The sequence below is a fragment of the Telmatherina bonti genome (genome assembly GCF_933228915.1).
Source record: "Telmatherina bonti genome assembly, chromosome: 1".
Classification (NCBI taxonomy): domain Eukaryota; kingdom Metazoa; phylum Chordata; class Actinopteri; order Atheriniformes; family Telmatherinidae; genus Telmatherina; species Telmatherina bonti.
Genome location: NC_136619.1, coordinates 24,565,557 through 24,588,532, shown reverse-complemented (window position 1 = coordinate 24,588,532; position 22,976 = coordinate 24,565,557). Strand labels below are relative to the sequence as shown.

The 22,976-nt window shown below is 39.9% G+C and overlaps 2 protein-coding genes across 3 annotated transcripts; one reads left to right on the top strand and one right to left on the bottom strand.

The window, feature by feature from the left end:
• znf821 (zinc finger protein 821) lies at window positions 1-11,542 on the top strand (the record flags this gene model as incomplete). 2 transcript variants are annotated; one of them, XM_079243008.1, is made up of 6 exons in its annotated part: window positions 1-40; window positions 6,568-6,699; window positions 6,844-6,962; window positions 8,417-8,515; window positions 8,697-8,863; window positions 9,985-11,542. In XM_079243008.1, 6 exons carry the CDS (start codon window positions 1-3, stop codon window positions 10,973-10,975), a joined length of 1,548 nt encoding a protein of 515 aa, XP_079099134.1. In that variant the 3' UTR covers window positions 10,976-11,542. The 2 variants fall into 2 exon arrangements, with proteins under 2 accessions (XP_079099134.1, XP_079099135.1); XM_079243009.1 differs by lacking the exon at window positions 1-40 and having other exon boundaries at window positions 6,628-6,699; window positions 6,824-6,962.
• A 7,573-nt stretch (window positions 11,543-19,115) lies between these two features.
• atxn1l (ataxin 1-like) lies at window positions 19,116-22,225 on the bottom strand (the record flags this gene model as incomplete). The annotated part of the gene is made up of 2 exons (XM_079243887.1): window positions 19,116-20,892; window positions 21,173-22,225. The coding sequence occupies 2 exons, from the start codon at window positions 22,223-22,225 to the stop codon at window positions 19,402-19,404; spliced, it is 2,544 nt and encodes an 847-aa protein (XP_079100013.1). The 3' UTR covers window positions 19,116-19,401.
• Between the last annotated feature and the right edge of the window lie 751 nt (window positions 22,226-22,976).

Below are 22,976 nucleotides of genomic sequence, written 5' to 3'. Positions count from 1 at the left end.
ATGTCCAGGAGAAAACAGACCAACCCCTTCAAAGTTAACTGTAGGTATTCCAGGTATTGTCTCTTTACTATTCCAGTTGTTTTCTGTGTCATGACAATTATCCATTTATACTTTTTGTTTTTAAGTCACCGGCATGAACTTTTTAAGAGATCTTTCTTGACAGGTATTTCTTATAATTAATTCATAAAGATTTATTAGACCATGAACACACCAGCCCATACAGAATCTTATGTGTTTGGTATCTTACATTTAGATAGCAGCTACAGCTGACATTTTCTCATCAGAGAAGGGATGGATATCACTCCGTCATTTGTTTTTTAGTTTGTTTGAGAATACAGTACAGGGCTTAAGTGACTCAGCTGAACTTTTGTTGTTGTTATTGTTTTTTCCATTATCCTGCATTGAGTCCTTAAGGCATAAATGTAGCCATATGTCATGTACGAAACCAAGGTAGGAAATAAAATGGACCAATAACTGAAACCATGTATTACAAATATTGTAAATGGTGAGGGCTTAATGTTGGATTCCTATAATAATGGAGTTAAATCTTTGTAAATGGCTTGTGCAGGTACTGGTAACATGAATGTGTTTATGGCATTGGTCTCACTTGCAAGACAGTCATGTAAATGTCTCGATTCAGAAATTAGGTTTTGTGTGCACTCAGCAGGTTTTTTATTAGCAGCAGCACCGACATTTATGATGTTTATACCTTTTCAGTCACTGATATGTGTCATTATGCAAAAACACATTCCTGGAGACACATGTAGAAACTACTACTAACAGTTTATATTTATTTATGTAATTTTAACTCCAGACATGATTTCACAATGGAGAAAGATAGTTATGGAACTGTAGACGTGTGAAACTGCAAACCAAAGGAGTTAAGCAACTAATACAACCTATCAGACTAAAGAGCACTGAGTATTGATGTTGAAATGCAAGAATTACTTCTGAGTATGTATTGATCAGAAGTGTTGTGATTATCACTAAGGGTGATATGAGTACTTTTTAGGGTGGTAGGTAGGTAGTCTGTCAGAGTTTGCATTAACATAGTTTCTAATCATTTTGTGTCATCTTTTCTGTTAAATAGCCTGGCAAAATGTTTAATGCGTTAAAAGATGTAGACTCAATAGTCTAATGACGACTAAATCCTTGCTTATAAACCATCAGAGGGGGCCTGTGTTTCAATCTTTGCATGTGATGGCTGGTAATGTTTATGCTTTTCTCCTGACATCTACATTTTGCTTTTTACATTTATATTTTCATGTTCATTTTGTTTTACACATTGTTAATTCATTAGTATGTACTCTGTTACAGCTGAAATGACTAGTTTACTAATCATTTGTAAATTGTAAGTAATGTTGATAGCTGATTACATAATACAGGCCCTCTTTTATGAGGTAAACACACTGGGTTTTCACTGCTCCTGTGTAAGATTTTCATATTTGAAACTGGATATTTCTTTCAGTATTTGTCTGTTCATAAAATACTGACAAAGCAAGCCTTTGGAAGAGCAAATTCTTCAGTGACACTTCAGGCTAATCAATGTCCTGTTAATGGCAGCATAGTTACACATTTATCCAAAGCAAATCACTTTATTAAAATGGGTATGTAGGATTTAAAGGAAGACCCTTGAGGTAGATGATATAGGTAATGTTGTTCTGTATGACTTTGCTTCTGGCTTCCAGCCAGGATCCTGTTGTTGGACAGCGTGCTGACTTCTTATCTTTCAAACAAGTTGCTGTCCACTGAAAGGGATTGCCTGGTGTAATCTACCGAGATAATGCTTGGCACAGTCCTCAGTTCTAAACATAATTTTAACTACTGTAGAAATGCATCTCACACTTGTCTCTACTGTAATCCCTGAGAGCTAATGGGCTCATTTCATGATCTGGAACACCTGTAAGGGTCTAAAATGAGAGCTGAAAACCCCCAGAAAGGCTAATGTTATATCTGTGCTGAACTTTTTCTGGCTTCTTGGCACATAGTCAGGATCCATCATTGCCTGACTATGTGCCAGCATGGATAGATCCATGCTGGCACATTTTGTGTTTCGCCATAATTTCCACTGCTCAAGTCCACGTTCTTTGTTTTGGGCAATGAATTTACGATTTATTTATTTTGCTTTTACTATTTTACCTCTATCTTCTTTTTAGGTATTAATTACCCACACTAAGGTATTCTTTACTGAGAGGGTCTGACCAGATTGACAGATCAGACAGACAGGCAAGGAGACAGTCTGACAGGCAGGCGGGTTGACACACACACAACTACAAACACACACACATACACACACAGGGAATTCCAGACAATGGTACAAAAGTGCTGTCTATGTACCCATCTCTGTTCTCCCTTCAGTCTCATGTTCAGCAACATCAAGGAAAAATACCCAGAAATGAATTATGTGTGGAGAATGAGGTTTTTTACAATTAAGTGGTTTTATCTTTCAGGTTGAAGCAGATTATGCTTATTTGTTTAACTAAAGTAGACATGGCTATTTAGATTTATACTTATTTGGCACCCAGAAGGTAAATTTAGGAAAAGTCAGTCAAGCAATTAAAATGTTTTGAGTATGATGATGATGATGATGTGTGTGTGTGTGTGTGTGTGTGTGTGTGTGTGTGTGTGTGTGTGTGTGTGTGTGTGTGTGTGTGTGTGTGTGTGTGTGTGTGTGTGTGTGTGTGTGTGTGTAAGAGCCAAAGTTTTTTGTAAAAAGGGGAATTTTTTTAAATTCACAAGTACAGTGTTGTTGCTCCAGTCTCTAAAAAAAACAAAACAACAATGTTATCATTCTTTTTTCTTTTTTTTTTTAATAGGTGAAATTACATTTTTTATAAAGTAATCTATCTCAAAATGAAAAATATAATTAAAGAGCCAAAGTTAAATATTTTTAGCCCATGTGTGCAGGAACACCTCAACACAAAAGCTGTGACATTTTGTGACAATGATGAGTCATTCAACTTGTCTTTATTTCCATTAAAATTATGGTTTGTTTCTTTTTCATTTTTGTTGTGCTTGTTAGTAAAACTTTTGATGAATGTCAGGTAAAAGAAAAAACTATCCAGATAAAGTCATCTTGGAGAAAAATGTTTAATCATTTAATTTTTAACATGGGCTCCGAGGTTCATCAGTAAGAAATGATCAGTTGTCTGGCCCACACTCCTTTTCTCCCATTCATGCATGGATGCAAGACAGGGCCCCAGAACTTCCTGCAGATTCAGACTGTTGTGTGACTGCATGTGTGTGTTTTGGAGGGGACGGTGGCTGGAAAGGAGAAGGCAAGGCCTTTGAATTGAACTGGACCCCCATGGCTTGGTGTTCGAGCGGAGTTTTGGCATTCTGTCTTTTGTCTGTTTTGTTTTTGCACGCTACCCCACCGCCACCACTCCCCACTCCCCTCTCTCTTCTGCGTGTCTGTTGGCTGATGAGTTTGTCTCTTTGTCTGGATTCAGTCAGACACTGCGTCACCTCCTGCCTACAGACACACAGACTCAGAGATAACATCAGAGTGGCAGTGACTGGGGGAGGGAGGGAGCAAGGAGAGACAGATGTACAGACAGAGCACTGGCAATGGGGGGATGGGTATTTTTTACACATCAATCATTGGCTATGTGCCGAGAAGCCAGCTCCCTGTAGTAGTTGGTAGTTTAATACTTAGACCCACTCTGCCACTACTAATGAATGCTTGGACCTGCTTTAGAAATTGCCCAAACTACACTCACAAACTTGAAGATGAAACTATTGTTTTCTACTGACCCAGAGGAAGAGAGAAAGTGTGTGTGCACAGTATCTAAGGATTGTGTTGAGGGCTGTAATTACTTCTGTCAGTCTCAGGTAACTGAAGGCAGGATCTTTCTCTTATCTCTGACCGGTGTTCATGGATTGAACATGCACAAGAAAAGAGGGATTTTAAGTTGTCATTAATTTGAGCAGTCTATGAGGATGTTCCTGTGTGTCAGTGACAGGGAATCTTACAACAATCCTGTCTTTCATGAAGCAGAGTTTGAAGTCAAAAAACAGATTTTGACGTCAAGTGTAATAACAGGAAATAGAAAGGATTATACTGCATCTTGCAAATAAATGACTGCTAGATAACAAGGAGTGGCATAACATAGAGTGAGCTGAGCTACATATGGGCTGTCTTTGTATGAAGCTGTTTCCTCCCCCTCAGAGCTGATGGTATAGATATGGAAGTAGTCAGAGCTACATATAAGCAGAGAAGACAGAGGGTGAGCCAGGCTGTTCTCTGTGTGGGTGGTGCTCAGAGAGACGGAGAGAAACACTGAGCAGCGAGGCAGTTAGCTGGAGGAAAAGAGGCTGCTTTTCCCATGGGACTGCAGCATGGCTGTTGGAACTGCTAGCATGTATCGATGTGTGAAATAGTGGGGGTTGGGATGCAAATTAAGTTAATCTTCATGCATATATGTCAGTGGGCTCGGCTCATGGGCTTGGTATGTATTATATTTCTGTATCAGATGGTTCACATGAAATTGGATTGATCTCGAAAGAAGTTTCTTTCTGAATGTGTCCCCTTAATCTATTTTTTCCTTATAGGTTTCACTTGAGTCATCATGTTGCATTGCAGCAATGGTCTTTACAGTTTTGTGCTCAGTCAAAACATTTAGTGTCCAAGCTGGAAACACAATATATGTTCTCCAAGAGTTATTGCATTAAAAGTATTACAAGCGCATAGCAGAAGCTGCATGCAGCTGCAGAAACTAAAAATATTATAGATCCAGACCAATGTCAAACAAATCTAAGTTGGGCTTTTTCCCACCAGTCTGAAACCTTTACCCAAATGAATCTACTATTTCTTGTTAAAAAAAAATCTTAACAAATAAACAAGTTGAACGAGCCGCTTAATCTCCCTGCCGTGTGTAACAGGGACCGTCAGCTGTAGATAAATGTTCTGTTGCAGTTGGATCAAAATAGCTGCACCACCTGCCAAGATTGTGAGTTTCCGATCCAGTTCTTACTGGTAGTTTTTACTGGGATGATTCCAGCATAAAAGATAATATTTGACTGTTGACTAATGGTTGGTAGTTGTAGGGCTGTTGTTTCTTTAATTTATTTTCTCTTAAATTTCAGATAAACAAGGAAAGAAGTGAACAGTTTTAAGTATATCAACCCGTTTGTATTCACTGTCAATGTACACAAATTCATTCACACAAATGTCAAAATGTTAAGTAGAAGTAGATCCCTTTAGTTTTGCGGCAAAATTAGTTTAACACAACATGGGAATCGCAGATATATGTTGGCTCTGTCTTTGGTTGATGTTCTCCTACTTGCTGATACTGAAAAATATTGACATTAGTTGGATGCTGTTGTACCTTTCATGTCTTTGTTACATTATTCCTCAAAATACCTGAGAGCTCTGTCTCACCAATCAGCTTATGACAAAGGACTTTCACCAAGTTATTGCAGGTGTGCTGCTGTGTAGTTTGGCTTTACTGCTTCTTTATTGACATTGTCATTATAGATCCACAAAGACTCTATTATTAAAGTATTGTAAGTATCTCCTCATATACAGTTGCTGAAATTATATATGCTATACTTTTAAAAAAAAACCATCTATGATGTTAAGGATTCTCTAGTGGTATCATTTTACAGTAGACTCACTGTGTATCTAAAGTATCCATGCTACATACATGATACAGGTGACTTTTCAACTAAAACATCCAGTACTTAGCTCCACTTCAAATAAAGCTAAAATCATACTAGGAAGTTGTATGTTAAATCAGTTGTTTGGAGCCCAGCCTGGCAGTGCACGGTCACAATGTTTGTATGTAGCTGTTCTTGTCCTCTGGATGCCTGATATGTGGTATGCATGACGCTTGACTTTATCTTCATGCATAATTTGTTTTCTGAATTAAAAACTGGATAAACAGGCTTGCCCTTTCTACATTTGCTCCGGACATGCCATAAATGCAAAAAGTACATTGTCACTAATGTATCACCATATTTCACTTGTTCTAAAACTGGATGTTTGATTTTTCCACTATTTTTCACTGGTATTATCAAGCAACCAATATAGGCTAGCTATGGCATTTGAACATTTTTAAAAGAAACACAGCTTAAACAAACAGCTCTAAGAGAGTGCAAACCTCCATCAAGCCATTGATTGTTTTTTTTCGTTTTGTTTTGGGGTTTTTTTTGGCCAATGTTATTTTAGTTAAAAGCTCCAATGGTAAAATGGTAAAATATTTCTCCATTGTAAAACATTCTTTAAAACATTCCTGCTGGCAATGCTCCAGGTCATCCTAAAATCTAATTACTAGTTCCTTATTCCATTTCTGAGATTTTCTAATAAAAAATTGACCAAAATCCATCCATAATTTCTTGAGTTATGTTGCTAACAGGTAGACAAACCAACGTTGCCGAATACATGGCCTCCACCTTGGCAAAAGAAATAAATTTTTTTTAATGTATTATTTTCCATACCACTAACAATAAACTTGTATTTTTGGGATCATACAAAGTATGCATGCTGCTCCTGTTCCTTTTTATCCCATCTTCCAGCCCACTGGAAACATGTTTTACTAACTACTACTGCCTTTTCATCTCCAGGGCCATTCCACACTTCAGGCTTAACAGGACTTCAGCACACTATTAACATGGATGGCAGGGATGAATTCACCGAAGACAGTGAATGCTGCAGCAACAACTCCCAGGAAGTCCAAGGGCAGGATAGCCTCTCAGGTACAGGATGGAGGGATAGGACAGGAGGAGGATGGGATAGATTCTGGAGGAATGTCCTCGGACTAAGGGGTGTTGGTGAGAATAAGCCCTGCTCTTTGTTCTGTTGTCTGTTTTGTATTGATAGGGCTGTGTTTGCCTCCATAGAAGAAAGCGATAGCGACCTTGACAACCACTGTGAAGACTCGTCCTCCAACACCTCTGCTGACGACCACATGACTACCAAGAGAGCACAGTGCCGCCTACAAGGAGCGGGAGTCAAAGAGGTGAGTTGGCTGGAGTAGTGGCCACTTCAATATTGGTCTATTATTATTATCATTATTATTATTATTATTATTAGCATTTTTAATTCTGCGGTAATAAAATAATCAACATTGTTTGGCTCTATGTCTCTGTATAGGTCCCCTTTTTCACTTTGATGATTTATAACCGAGATGGTTGTCATGACAATAATTTGGTGGGCTTTGAAAGTAATAAATTTAGAAGTTGTTGGTTTTTCTTTTGGTTTTTTTTAACTTTCATCCAACAGTTGTGTGTAAAACCTCAGTCAATGTGAATCTGTGTGTTCTTTGCAGTTAAACAAATTAGTTAAACGGGCCAATTTTACTTATGTTTCATACCTGATGTGTTTTTGCTGAGCCCAAGTGCAGATAATTTAGCTGAACCACTGGGGCACATAACTTCCATCAAGTTATGTGCAAATAAATCCGTAACATATGCATGAAAAAAGATTTTGATATTTCTTCTTGGGTTTAAAAGTCATATAATCGCTGAGCATTTACATTGTATGATAATTTTATTCTGGAAACTAAAATAAGCCACCACCATTAAAAGAATGTAAATCACCATAGTTAAATACACTCTCCCCCCCCCCCCCCCCCGTCCTTGTATCAGCCAATATGTTTTGTGCCTGTACCTTCTGTGTGTACATGTTCTGAATTTCAGCTTGTGTGTGAGTCACTGTGGTGACAGCATACAGCATCGTGTCATTGTTAATGAGTCACTGGAGCTTGTGAGACTTTTGCGCAGTCATACATTCAGCACATCATCCTACACTGGCACAAATAAAAAGCTTTAGATACACATGTTAAGCTAGTAGTTACCACACAGGCTGGTTCCATTTTTGTGTTATAATCATACAGGATGCAAGTATGGTTATTTTATAATGCATTTATTTTACAAGTTTTTATCTACTCATATCATTCTTATTTTGTATATCTATATTTATTATTATTATTATTTGATTATTATGTTTGGATAGGAGGGCTGCACGGTGGTATAGTGGTTAGCATTGTGGCCTCACACCAAGAAGGTCACTGGTCTTTCTGTGTGGAGTTTGCATGTTCTCCCCGTATATGTGTGGGTTCTCTTCAGGTATTCTGGCTTCCTCCCACCGTCCAAAGACATGCATGTTAGGTTAATTGGTTTCTATAAATTGCCCTTAGGAGTGAGTGTGAGCGTGAGTGGTTGTTCGTCTCTGTGTGACCCTGCGATGGACTGGCGACCTGTCCAGGGTGTACCATGCCATTCTTTTCGCCCAAAGACTGCTGGGATAGGCTTCAGCTTCCCCACGACCCCTCAGACTAAGCGGTTAGGATAATGTATGAATGAATGTTTAAATAATATCCAGGAATATTGCTGTAAGTAAGAGATTGCAGACTGGTAGTTTGCAGATGTTACTTGTTGATATGCTCCTAAAATGAACTTTGGCTTTCTTCAGGAGAGTGAGGAAGGGGCCGACCACAGCAACAACTTTATTTGTCCTCTGTGCACACTGGATTTCAGCAGCCTTGAGAAGCTCATCTCACATGTCTACCAGGTGAGAACTGCTTTGTGTCAGGACCATGAAGGCATATTTGCTTTAGAAATTTAAAAAAATTGTTTACGATTGTCATCTAATTGTTCTTTTTCTGAGTTTGTGAAACCAGTTACGGCAAGCAGCAGACAGATGTCTTAATGTTTGGTTTACTGTGCTCATCTTGTTTGGTTGTTTTGACCAGCACACAACCATGATGAGCAACACCAAGAGCTACGTCTGCCCAGTATGTGGGCGAGCCCTTAGCTCTCCTGGCTCACTTGGACGGCATCTTCTCATCCACTCGGAGGACCGCCTCTCCAACTGTGCTGTCTGTGGCACACGCTTCACAGACACCAACAACTTTAACAGGTTCTGCTCATCTCTTGTGTTGATTTAGTTTCAGGAGTTAGATGAGGATTGTTTTCTATTTTTATTGGTACAATGTTTGGTTTATGTTAATTTGACTATGCTGGTTTATGTTTGTTTTAACGTAATCTATTAAATTAAAGAAACCACCTATCTGTGATGGGTGTTAAAAAATAAATAAAGGTTGCAAAGCATCTTAGAAATATTCAGGCTATGAAAAGGTTTACATTTAATTCTGAGAGTTTGGGAAAATATGTTCTCAGTACAGTACACAGGAAGAAATGGAGCTGTGAGTCTCACAGTGCGAGATTAGACAGACTGCAGAACATGAGGGATGCATAAAATTAGTACTGCAATGGCAGACTTAATGGAAATAAACTTGCATGTTGCTTAGCAACTAGCATTAGGTTTTTAAATTTAAACTGTACGAGCAAGGTGTATTTATGTGGTAGAAGAAATAGTAACGAGTCATAAGAAGCAAAGAGGAGAACAGTCATGCAGTATTACAGCTACCTGGAAATACCCAGAAAGATGCATAATAGCACTGTGTTGAAATGTTAAATACATGTTACAGTCGGTTCCTCTTAGAAAGTTGGGTCATGTGACAAATAATATTGTTGATGTATGTGAAAAATAGTTATAGACATCCATTTCATCCGCTTAGTCCAGTTAAGGAAGCCGGGGCCTATCCAAGCAATCGTTAGGCAAGAGGCAGGGTACACCCTGGACAGGTTGCCAGTCTAGTTATATGATTTTTTAAAAAGTTATTAATCTTTTTACGATTGTACAATATGGCTTCACATCATATCAGCAGCTATAAAAATATATCATTACTGCTACACATTAACATCATTTCAAGGTAAAAACTGATGAGTCAAACTGATATAATAGCCTGGAAAAATCTATATTTTTAAATGTACAAAAGATTTGATCAGAAACTTTGAAGATAAATGTAATATAAAGTGAAACATTAAAAGAAAAATGGGAAATGTTTGTTCATAACTATTATTAATTGCATTTAATTAGCCTTTTTTATAGTGAATTGTTTTTACTAATGAAACAGGAAATGTTGATAAAAAAGAAAAATTTAAAATGGATCTAATGTTCAGTCTCACTTGTGTCAGGGAGAAGCTTAAAGATGTCCTTGACACAACCAGAGTGGATGTCATCAGTGGCAGAGACTCTTGTCCCATGTCCCAGTCCCTCTCCAGTAGCCCCATGAGCAGCCCAGGTTCTGTTACTCACTCCTGTCACGGTCCAGGCCCTAGTCCCAGTTCATGTCAGGGTCCATGCCTGTGTCAAGCCCCTGAACCCAGTCCCAACCTATGTCAAGCCAACCGGACCTGCCAGGGCTCTGGCCACATCTCCAACCAGTGTCAAGGCCCCAGACCGTGTCATGGCTCGGGTCCTGGATCTGGATCGTGCTCAGGCCCAGGAACATGCACAGGGTCTGACCAAGGTCCTTCTTTTCCTACACTGCCGGACAGTCTCCTGTCTGAAGGGCCGTCGCTCGCATCCATTCCTGATGCGCTCAGCTCTTCTTCCTCAGGCCTTCTTCCTATTCCCGACATCCTGAGCCCCATGCCAGTGTATCCTGCAGGAGTGCTGCTGGTGTGCAACAGCTGCGTGGCCTACCAGCAGTTAGTGGAAGCCCAGTCACCGATGCGAAAATGGGCGCTGCGTCGGAAGAATGAACCGTTGGAAGCCCGCTTGCAGCGTCTAGAACGCGAACGCACAGCAAAGAAGAACAAGCGTGCCTGTGAGACGGAAGAGGAGCGGGAACTGAGGAGGCTGCGGGACCGCGAAGCCAAACGCATGCAGAGGATGCAGGAGACAGAGGAGCAACGAGCACGCAGGCTGCAGAGAGACCGCGAGGCTATGCGTTTGAAGAGGGCCAATGAGACACCTGAAAAGAGGCAGGCCAGGCTGATCCGTGAAAGGGAGGCAAAGAGAATCAAGCGACGGCTGGAAAAGATTGATCCCGCTCTGAGGACACAGATAGAGCATGATCCGGCTGCAATGGCTGCTCTCACAGCAGACATGAGTCTCTTTCAGTTCCCCTGCCCCATGCCTGTCCCTTCCATGGACAATGGTCTGTTCATGAAACTGCCCTAATAAGGGGAGACCACTGGGGAGACGGTTATCTAGCAGCATCCTTAACCTGTGTACTGTACCATCAGGTTGCCATGGTCACAGTGGACAATTCCTTGCTGGTTCCTTACCAGCTTCTTCTGTGTTGGACAGCATCATATAAACTGCTTTGCTAAATACAGAAAGAAATGTCTGCAGTTATAATTTATTACAGCGTAGAAAGCCTTGGGAACAGGGTTAAGAATGTTTCTTTCATATTGTATAAATAAGAGCATGTTGTAAAGAGATTTATCTGTTTGTCAGTGGACTTGCAGATTTAACATAGTTCATAGTTCATTCTAGTTTCCTTTGAGGAAAAAAAATCTTTTGCACATGGGCCCTCAATGAGGGGAGTGGGGACTTTGTAGCCATAGCCCCCTTCTTTTCTGGTCCACTCTGCCAGCCCAGTGACTGACTCACTGTTAGCTAAACCTCTCTCTTCAAGCTATTGTGAGAAGTTCGTGTTGAAACTACTACCTCAGCTGGTGCCGTGGCCGCTCTCTCTGTCCTGTGGCTTACAGCGTTCCAACTCCAAGCTTCCAAAGCTCAATACTGACTGTCCACTTCTACAGAGGATGGAGGTTGCTTTCTGCCAATCTGTGGTTGGTTTTTATCAGTCAGACACTTTAAAAGAACACATTCATTCATTGGAGCAAGCAGTTTACAAACATACAGGATCAGTCTGTATGTCTGAGTGTGTGATAGTGATCCTTTTGAAAAGATCACTCTGAATGTTTGTCTTATTGAAATTTGCCCAGTATGAAGCAACATTCCTTCATCTCCTGACTTGTGAATCTTTAAGCATCCATCTCCTTACATTCTGTTTGCCAAGATTTTAATCTTTCTTTTTTTTTTTTCTTTTCCATTTTTACACTCAGAATAATTTGCCAACATCTTTTATTTTGTTACTTCTGTTACAGAGCTTTTTTCTGGCTCAAAGAAACTCCGTATGTGCTGCTGTTATTGTACTGTATGATACATTAGTTACCTCTTATATATCTAAATATATATATATATATTCTGGGCTCATTACATTGAGGAATATGTGCTAAAAAAAATTTGTAAGTGGTTACAATGAAAAAGTACTGAACATGTTACCTGTTGACCTCAGACTTTGTCAGATTACTTGAACTCTGCCTGAAAAGTTGCATTTTCTTTTCTGCTATTGAGTAAACAGCAACATGAACGTTTTTTGCTATTGTTGTAGAGTCATCCACAGATAACGCAAACTCTTCTTTGTGCAATTTCTGTAGCATTCACGTGCTTTGTAAGGTTTCAATATATTCAGAATGGATAAACAGTATCTTCAATTTATGTTTTTTGTTTTGTGTTTTCTAATGTCCACATTTTAGGGTAAAACCTTTTATAGAGTCTTAAAAGAGTTAGAAATTATTTAAGGCAAATGGTTTAATGACTTTGTTCCATTTAACTTACTGTGCATTGGGACTAATTCATACCAGGAAGTTTTATTCATATATTTTCATTAACTTCATTCCAGCACATATTTATGCAATACAATATATTTTTCTTGTCAAAGTGTTTTGAGGTATTTTTGCTGGTGTAACATTGTTTTAATGTAGAGGCCGTGTTTGGATATCCCTCATCAAATTTCCTGCCTGTAAGGTTACCTCCAGTTTTTCTTGACTTCTCCACATGCAAAACTCTTCAATGTCGAATGAGCAGTTTCATTAGCAGTGAGCAGTTTCAGAAAACTACTTCAAGGACAAGCAGTGTTTTTGTTTGAATCACTCCTAGACGAGAGTTGGTCAAGCTGGCTGCATGTTGCAGCAAATTTAACAAAGAAAAATAAATATTTATATGCTGGTGTGAAGAAACCTTCTGTTTCATCCTCAGAGGTTTTCCTAGGAGTGCATCAAACTTCTATGCAAACAATGTCTTTATTTATTACGGGAATTGATTTCATGTTCCACCGAAACTATGCAGAATGCAACTTTAAAGTTTTAGTTCGAACAGATTTTTAAAAAGTTTCAGCTTCTCAGGCAATTTAACTCAGCGCGAGGGCTCAGCATAGACAAAACAACGCAGTCCATAAGTTTAATTCATTATCTACCTGTTACAGTGCGATGGGAACAGCATTGGGCAGTTTTGTGACTTTTCTAGTTGTGACTTTGTTGTCTGAGACATGTGTTTCTTCCTAATTCAGCACATAACAACAACAGAGTCTCACTCCCATGCTATTCATTACATTCATCTGTCATACTATGAATACTGGGTATTCTCAGAAGTCACTCTATGAAAAAGCTGCAATTCACTTTGTCACACACTGGTCAGAAAGGCTCTTGCAGGGAGGGCTGTGGACTTTGAAACATTGTTGGTCTTTATGACCAGTATGCCCACTCTGAATTAGGTAAACGCTGCATGTGGTTAAACTGCACTTGTCCTAGAATGATTCAACATGAGCTTGTGTTCTAGTTAGGTTATGCCTGCCTGTTTTTTCTACGGTTTAATCAAAAAAATGTTTAAAAAAATGTTGGTTTTTGTATCTTAATTCTATCAGGATTTTCTCTCAATGTCCATGTTTACAAGATACATTTCTGTGAACAAGGCCAAATGAATGAGCTAAACTGCTAACGACATGCTAGTTGTGGTATCAATGCATTCTGACTGGATGGCACTTTAGGGACGCTATCCTCTGTTACCGGATTAACAGATGTACAGATCATAATGAACCCTGGGTAACGAATGTGGAAATAAACATTACATTTATTATGTTAGTGTCCTCTTTTATTATTTATCAAGTACAATTTTGCAGTGAATTCTGATGTCATCTCTCAGTGAAGGCATCAGCTCAGCTTCTTTGGCATGTTGTGGTCATTCAGTTTAGTTTTACTAACAGTAGAGCCAAGAGTTAGGTCACTAGGCTGTTGCCCATTAGGTGTTTTAACTCCACCAATGCAAAAGTTGCCAAATTAATAAAATACATGTTTTTTTGTTTGTTTTTGTGGCCCTACCCAGCAGGAATAGTTGACCAAAAAAGACGCTCCAAGCACAGGGTCTGCGATTATTAATAAAGGCACAGAGAAGCTAGATGCAAGTTGTAAACAGCTAAAGGGGATTACCATATTTGACAGTGTTAATGTTTGTGCTCTTCATCAGGCAAATACCGAACAATGACGCAAGTGGCAAGACCACACAAACTTCTATCTGCAGTGCTCCAGAGCCTGTCAGAGCCTTTTCCCACTGATAAAACACAGTTATATTATGATTTAGGATAATTTAGCTTCAACTGGTTCACCAATCAACATCTCTATGAGCTAAATCAAAACAAAGTGCTCATGCAGGAGGAATAAGATGCTAATAATTTTTTATATAATTCTTTTTTTATATATATAATTCATGCTTTTACATGAGAAAATCAAAACTCCTAACATTTATCTAACAGAAAGTGTTCTTGTAAAGAAACCCAGAAACATGTCATCACAGATGCTGTTCTGGAGAAACAGGCAAAAATTTCTGCTCCCTCTCCCAGCAGCCTATCAGCATTTATTAGACAATCTCAGTAGAAGTTATAGCCAAGTTATATAATACACTAAAAACAGAGATTCCCCTAACTTTCCCAATCACAAATGTTGCATACAATGTTCTGAGAGGGTTTATTTCTGCTCAATATTTTTTACAAAATGCTTCATATGCAAACAAAGAAACACACAAGTTGGATTTTGGTTTATATTTATATTTGTATATATTTATATATATATATTATATTGTGTTTACTTAACAAACATGATAAATGCAATATCTCCAAGTTAGCTGTAACAATAAAAATACAATATCTTTGTGTCTTTAAAGTACATAGAATTAAAACAGCAAAACAAAAAAACAAAAACCGCCCTAAGTAGTTCAGAGAGGTACAAATATACAGTACAAATCTATTTTATTCAAAAAAGGGTAGAAATAAAAATGCAACAAAATAGAGATATTAATGCTTTGTTAAAGTCAGGTAGGTGTGGGATATTCTAAGGGAGCACTTTGGGTCGACAACTCTAAGGCTTCTGATAGAGATCAATACATATTGGTACGACCATACAATATTAAAACTCACTATACAAAGTTCATACAACCTGGATTATACTTGAGGATTGAATGTTACATTTACATAATTGCATATATTTTGCAGATTTAGGCATTAAAAATAAAGATGCTTTTTTGTTGTTTTTTTTTTTTTTTTTTTTAAAGTTATACGTCACATAAAAGCAGTGTTACCTTGTGCAGAAAAAAAAAATTGAAGTCAAATTTAAAAACTCAGACCTCTTTAAAACTTTAAACCTCATTCTCCTGATTTATTCTGCAGTTCAATACTGGATTGACAGGACGTAGTTCATGCTAGCAATGTCACAAGACGTAATAAACCGTCACATTACTACAATAAAAAGCTCTGATTTGTGAGGCCTGTCTTGTATCCTTTTATTTAAACACGCCTTCTGTTGTCCAGAGACTTTGGGACTGAGCACAAGACACCAAATACCATCCATTATTTGGACAGAAAAAACAAAACAGAAAAATACTGATTTTGTGCAACAATAAAACCTAAAGATCTGTGCATGACTGTATGCATGTAGAGTGAACGGATTATCTTCCACTGATGACACTCTTGAAATTGTCTTGTAAAAAAGTGCTAAGACAACCTTTCAATTTCTTTACGTCCACATCATGGAAATGCACACATTAACCATTAAGTATGCAGGATGCTTTTAAACAGGAAAATAAAGGGGGTAAAGGAGGATCATTTTACTGTGGGGCATTAATTCATTGTCACTCTGAGACATCCAAGTGTGAATTTCTGATTTGCTTTTGTACAACCTGAAAGGGAACACCGAGTCTAACAAGCATTACTCCATTATTTCAGTTTCACACATTGTACAAAGCAGAATTTAAGGCATTATTGACAAGCATAATAAAAGCTATCTACACAAAAACAAATAGAAAAACAAAAAAAAAGCCACTTATCTACAGAAACACAAAACCTGTGATTTTTTTTTTTCTCCATGATTTTGTGCTTAACATGTGAAAGTCTTCAATTAACCAACAGATTTCATTTCAAAACACTGAAGGAGACATAGTGCAATTACATACAACAATAAGTGATGTGGATAAAATTCATTAGACATCTTGGTTTAAGTACAGCTCTCGTGCTCAAATGGCAAAAAAGCCTCTTAAAGCATAGGTCAAAAACAAACAAGATCATACATATGTCTGTGTGCGTGTAAAGGCTTGCGGTAGCACGGGATGGTTTTGCTGCGGAGGTAAAAAAAAAAAAAAAAAATCACAGGTGGCACTACTTGCAACATTTAAATCCCATCACTTGCATCTTGACCTAAATGCCTCACTAAAGTGGCTGGAAATAATGCTTAAAAACATCAAAGCCTTAACAACACTTGCCTTGAGTAATTTGGCTTTTATCTAGGTGGCATTGTATGTGGGTACTTTTTATAAGCACCGATTTGTCACTCAGCACAAGAAAGATAAGGATCACAGAGCTTTAAACCGACATATGGCAAAAAGTAAAAATCCTAAAAGCGGACATCAGTGTAAAATGACTGCATCAGCCAACATGCCCGGCTGCTTCAGAGAGCCGTACTGGAGACAGTCAAGGACACAGTACTGAGATTACTGCATAGAAAACGCCAAGACTACAAAATATGTCCTCTGTTGTAATATATTGCTTACAGAATGAAAATGGAGGGGAAAAAAATTGTGAGGATCTACTTAATGTGTAATTAATTAAACAAACTAAAAATCTCAGTATGTGTACTGATGGAAGAGCTCAATGCAATAATTCCTCTTGTCTATGTTGGCGGTACAGAAATGCCTTCCAGGTTTATGTTTAAATACTGAAATAGAGATCAAAATGAACATAAAGTTACTCTGAAAATAATAAAAGCCTCTGCAGTCTAATTCCCACGTCTCCCAAAATATTTATTTCGTTGTAAAAATTCATTTATTCTCCCTACAGTTTTTTTGATTAATATATTTTTGTTACTTGCAATGCTGGAGGAAACAAACAAGAGCAAAGAGATTAATTAGGTCTTTACCATTTGGAGATAGTTACTTCATTTGTCTACTTGTTCATTCTAACGCCTCATACTTCAATGCCTGAGAGACATCTGCATCTCTTCGACGGTTGTAGCATTGGGAAGGAAACAGAGCCACGACAAACAAAAGGAATAATTACAGTGATCATGGCCCTTTAGGTTCAACAAAGAGTTCTGAATTAGACTTAATGAATAACGTGAAGTTATGTTTTAAAACGTCTCCCATTAAAAAATAGAAAACAAACCATGTCAGTAACTTTCTGAGCATGTCCAATGGCAGGTGGACATCAGATTTCTGTAGGTTTAAGTGGCTTTGCTCGAGGAAAGTCCAAAGATTGATGGCAAAAAAAGAAAACTGGCACTGTATCATTTACACTTTCTGATGGGAATGTGCGCATGAGGAATGTAATCAGATTTTAAACATTTGAATGATTTCATGTGTGATCTAATTGCACTTATTTTCAATTACACACTTTAGATTAATTTTCCAAGATAAAAAAAAAAAATGTCAGAAGGAAAAAAAAACTGCAGCATTTATCTTGGCTAATTTGTAAACAGAAATACAAGTCAGTCTTTTTTTTTTCTTGCCACATAACCCACAACCCTACTTCAAACATATTCCCTTCAATAAAAAAAAGATGTAATTCCTATTTCAACGTCAGTGTGAAATGAATGGGTGGCATCTGTGCAAGACAAAACAATCTTAAGATTGACGAGATGAAGGTCAGCCTAAAACAAAAGCACAGGGCTACATACTTTGAAATAAAGCATCTTAAGAAAATGAAGTAATGATCACAATTAGCGTCAGGTCTCCCTTGGAGATGCACTTCTCTATGTTCATACAACATAAATTAGAAGATGGAGAACTAATGAATACTTCAGTAACTTGCCAAAGCCATGCTTTGATTGAGTAGAACTATTACTGAATTGATGGAAATGAAGACCCGCATAGTGCATCGCCTATTAAAGTGGGGTCCGAAGTTATTTCTCACTCCTCAGACACAGATATAAAACTGCCCCACAATTCCTGCGGGAGGGCAGTGCAGCCAAGTGCTGCTAAATGAACTATTGCTTTCATTTGGGAACAGAGAAGCATCAAACTCAAGAACAAACGAGATGAGATACCTCATCACTGCCTCACTCTCACTCACACACACACACACACACACACACACACACACACACACACACACACACTTTCCCAACAACAGTGGGGTTTTAGGTGGTGGTGCAGCCAGTGATGGGACAAGGTTAATGTCCCTCTGGTTTATTCCCACAGGTGGCTTTGGTGAGCAACAGCTGACACCTCCTGCATCATTAACACTATTTAAAAGTGCAGTGAAGTTTGTCTGTCTGGTTGGGAAGCTTCTGAGGTAAAGTAAAGAGGAGCAGACAGCTGGAGGAGAAAAAAAAAAAAAAAAAATCACTGTTTCCACTAATGAAACTGAAATGCAAGATTTCCGTTATTAAAGAAGCTAAGACTCCAATCGTTTATGTTAATGTATGAATTATTAACTTAAATCAAGAAAGATGAACTTGATTGCTTAACATGCTGATGTTTTTTTTTACCATCTGATTGTAAGACAAGTGGAACAGCCACACTTGGCCCAAGAGACTATCCCAATCGTTGTAGACTGGCTTACTGAGAAGGAATGAGGGGGAGTATCCCTGCTGACAGCAGAGGCAACAGCTGGAGAAGCACAATCTGACGTACACCGACAGTTAGCATCAATAGTGCCAGAATCATCACGGCTGCTGATGTCAGCAACTCCACTATTTCTATTTCTTTTTTAACGGGGCAGGAGGGGGGTTTGAAAGCTTTTGATAGAAACAGGATCGTGGGAGGGCTGAAGATGAAAGATTACGAGCTGTGAGCTAGTCTATACATCAGAGCTGGTAGCTTCACTGTGTTGCTACATAATTTGTAGTCTGTGGTCTTCTGAAGAGACAGTTTTTTTTTCCTAGAAAGTGAAGCCAAATTGTTGTGGATGTGATGGTAACTTCCAGGTTCGGGTATGAGGAAGTAGAGACAAAGGAGGGAGGGAGGGAGGAAGAGAAAAGCAGTGTGTAAGAACTACGGCAGGCATTTCATCAGCTACATACGTTCTACTCGACTTCGCGTTGCTGTCCGTCCTCAGCTGGCTGGAAAAGCAATGGTTCAGTATCCTCTGGCTGACTGACAACTACACCAGAACTTCTCACCAGATAATCAACATTTGTCTTTGTATATTCTAGGTGTGCAAAATCTCAAACATTCTGAGGCTACATTCACACTCTTTTTTTTTCCCCTCTTTCTCTCCTTGTCACACTCATTCTTACTCGTGGCAGTCTGTTCTAAAGTTGCTACCATATATTATGCTACTTTCCTGCATTAGAGCGCCCCTCGATGGACAGTTTAACCTCCTGGGGAATAAAAGAAGGTCTTGGGTGGCCAGAGGCAATTATCTGGGGACGTGGCCCTTCATCTCCTTTCATACTGTATCTTTGGAGACCAGGTGAAGACCAGCGCCTCTGAGAAGCACCTAATGCAGCTTGCATTACTCCCATGCCTGCTTCTGCAAACGCTGAGCCTTCTGTGTGCAAGTGGTAACTGCTTTGACTCCTTGGATGCTCTGAAGAGGTTCTACTTGGTCTGATGGGCGATTCGATGTGTCCAACAACACCCGACTGTGTGGCTTCCTCCTTATCACCTGCATCCTTCTCTGCATCCCTCGGTCTTTCTCTGTGCATGCGGTCCAGTCTTGGAGGCCGCGACTGCTGAGGAGCTGGAGGCCCCATGAGCTGGTGACCAGGTCCTGATGTAGCATTGGCTTTGCTTAAAGTTCTAGACAGGTTCTGCTGTTGATGCTGTTGCGCATGATGGTGCTGTGGTTGTTTCTGCAGCTGTGATTGAAACTGCTGCTGCAGAGTGATGGACACACACATGTCTCCAACTTGTAGATGATGACAGGCCAAGCCGTAAAGCTGGGCTGTGCGTTCTGGGCTGCAAGACGACCACCCCTGACCAAACACAAAAAAGGGGTGCTCAGGGGGTACATCTATGGTCACTTTGCTCTGCTGCTCCCCCACAGTAAAATGAAGTGATACAAGACCCGGTCTTTGCTGGCTGGCACGAATGTCCATCACCAAGCTGGAGTCAATCTTGAGTCCACCACTTAACTCTGCACTTCGTACAAAATCCTGAGTTTGCAGGTCTTCCACACGCTTGAGCTCCCCAGTGGCCAGCTGAATAATCGCCCCCTTCATGAAGTGTGATGGGTTCGAGGGAGCTGGAGCAGAAGTGAGGCTTGAAGCTAAAGCCTGAGTCACATCTGCTGTAGGCTGGACTGGTGGCTGCAGGGGAGGCGGCTGCTGCTGCTGCTGCTGCTGCTGCTGCTGCTGCTGCTGCTGCTGCTGCTGCTGCGATGTGGTTGGTTCCATCCTTTCGGGGAGGCACATTCTGGCTGAAGTATCAGAGGCTTTAAAGCTTGGGTTAGGGGAGGCCGTGGTGGTAGAGGCATGGGTGGCTGAGGTGTTGTTAGCCTGTCTTGGGTAGTGTTGCTGTGGTGCTTGGGGTTGATGCTGCAAGTGATACTCGAGGGGAATGAGAACAGGCTGTCCATTGGCAAGCATGACAGCATGACCTGGTTGCCCTGTTTGCTGCTGGAGACCAGTTACTTTGTGATCGCTGTAACTTGACGGCTGGGCAACATACACGGTCCTGCCAGAAACTGCACCTGTGCCCTCTCCATGAGCATCTCTGGATCTCTGGCCACTCTGAGAGAGGTTCAGTGGAGCAAATGAGACCTCTTTCCGTGTTCCACTACCACTCTGGCTTGTGGAAGCCAAACAGCCAACCACCTGCTCCACCTGGAAGTTAAAAGAAATCAACTATTAATAAGATTTAAAAAAAAAAAAAAAAATTTTTTAAAAAACATCCAAAAGGTTTTCCCAAAGCAAAAAGACCAATTCCATTGAAAGATACCAGCGATAACAGCCAACAAAACCAAACCTCAAGTATTAAACTTACGTTAATATCAAATTCCATTCTTGTGCAACTCAAGACACAGCCAGCTACATTCTGACCCACAATTGAAAGACTTCAGTTCACATTAGCAAGTCATTTACGTAAAGTACCAGTGCATCTTACCTCCAGGTCACTGTCGGGAGTGCTGCGCTGACCAGGTGAGTTTCTCCCTTCCAGCCTTCTGTTCAGCAGGGCTCTCTCTTGGCTGTGCTCCTGACCTGCAGCGCTAGATGCTGTCTGTGGCAGATGTGCATTTCTGGCAGTGTAAGCAGAGTCATGTACAACTTCCCTGATTCCCTGGTCTTTATCTCCTCCATTAATCTCTGCTTCATTTTCCTGCTTGGAACCGTGGCAGTCCCTGGTGGCAGAGGCAGCCCTGCTGTCCTGAGGGTGGTAGAAGACTGGCATCCCTCGAGAGCTGAGCTCAGTTGCAGGAAGAACTCCAACAGCACTAAGGTGCTGTTGGGCAGCTTGCTCTGAAGAAAGCATCAGGGGGACTCCACTTGAAGCTGCGACTTTGGCAAAGGTATGAGCAGTTACCTGAGCCTGAGGAGGTGGGGAAACAACACCTTCCTGTATGACAGATGGATAAGGAACCAGGTGGGAAACAGCATGGGGCTGAGGAATGGTGCCTGAGGGAGATATTAATGATCCTGGGACAAAACCAGGGGGTAAAGCATAGGGTACAGCAGCATAAGGGGACCCAACAAACTGAAGAGACGGATGAGGGATCTGTGTATAACTAAGAGGCGAATAAGGAAGGCTTGGATGCTGCAGGAGAGGAGAGTGTACAGTATATGATGGAGGAATGTGACTTAACACTGGCTGAAGACTGGTAGGTGAGTAGGTAACAGATGGAACAGCCACTTTGTAAAGCATACTGTATTGGTCAACAGGCACTGCTGATATGGTTTCAGAATTATCTACTCCATAATGAAGTCCTGGTTGAGCTCGCAGCCACTCCCCAGATGCAATTACTCCCTGAGTGTCACTGTTGACTGCAGAGTTCTGGATGGAAACAATTTTGTCTTCTCCAATACCACCTCCAGCAACGCTGCCACCACCTCCTGTAGCTGAACCTCCTCCTGTCCCTCCACTTCCACTGCTGTTACTAATCGGGAGGTCCCTCTTCTTAGGAGGCAGGCACTCCTGGTTGCGCTCCTGAGCTGGTTTCATTTCAGTCCTCTGACAAAGCCAGTTGCTTCACTGTACTGAACAGGAACTGAAACTTGCAAGCCAGTCAGCCTGCACAGGAACCAGTTCTGAAATTACCTGGCTGACCTTGTCTGCTAAGTCACCTGGTAAAAATTAAGAAAGAAAAAATAAATCAGAATAACACAGAAACACATTGTATCAATGTTAGAAGTATGCCAGTCAAACTATATGACAAGAACACTTGAACTTTGTTTTGCAAGAGCATACTTTGGAGCACAGAAGGGAGCCACTGAAAGGTACCATTGCACTGATATGTTACAATAGATTACATCAGAGACACATATAAACAAGTAATATGCCTATGCAAATAGTTATTTAGCAGCCAAAATAACCATTAACTTGCCCAAGACAAACTCTTGTTTAAAAAACGAACAATAATACCAATTTATTACAGTTTATTTGTTTTTGTCCAAAAAACAGTAAATGGTAAGGCCTTCCTTAAAAAAAAAAAAAAAAAGAGAAAAAGTGGCAAACTCAAACCAAAATGGAATAAACAAATTTTGATAAACCATACTCATAATAAATTATATCATATAAACAAAGATGACTCCCCTTTCATTCAATATCAATACGTCATCCATCAATTCATCATCGAGTTTAATTGTAGTATTACAATTCAAAAATCCCTCCACATCCTGCTAAAGCTAAAGAAGAAGTTGCTTTCTAAATGCACTATAATCTCTCTTTTGGGGGGGGGCTGGTGGAGGAGTTA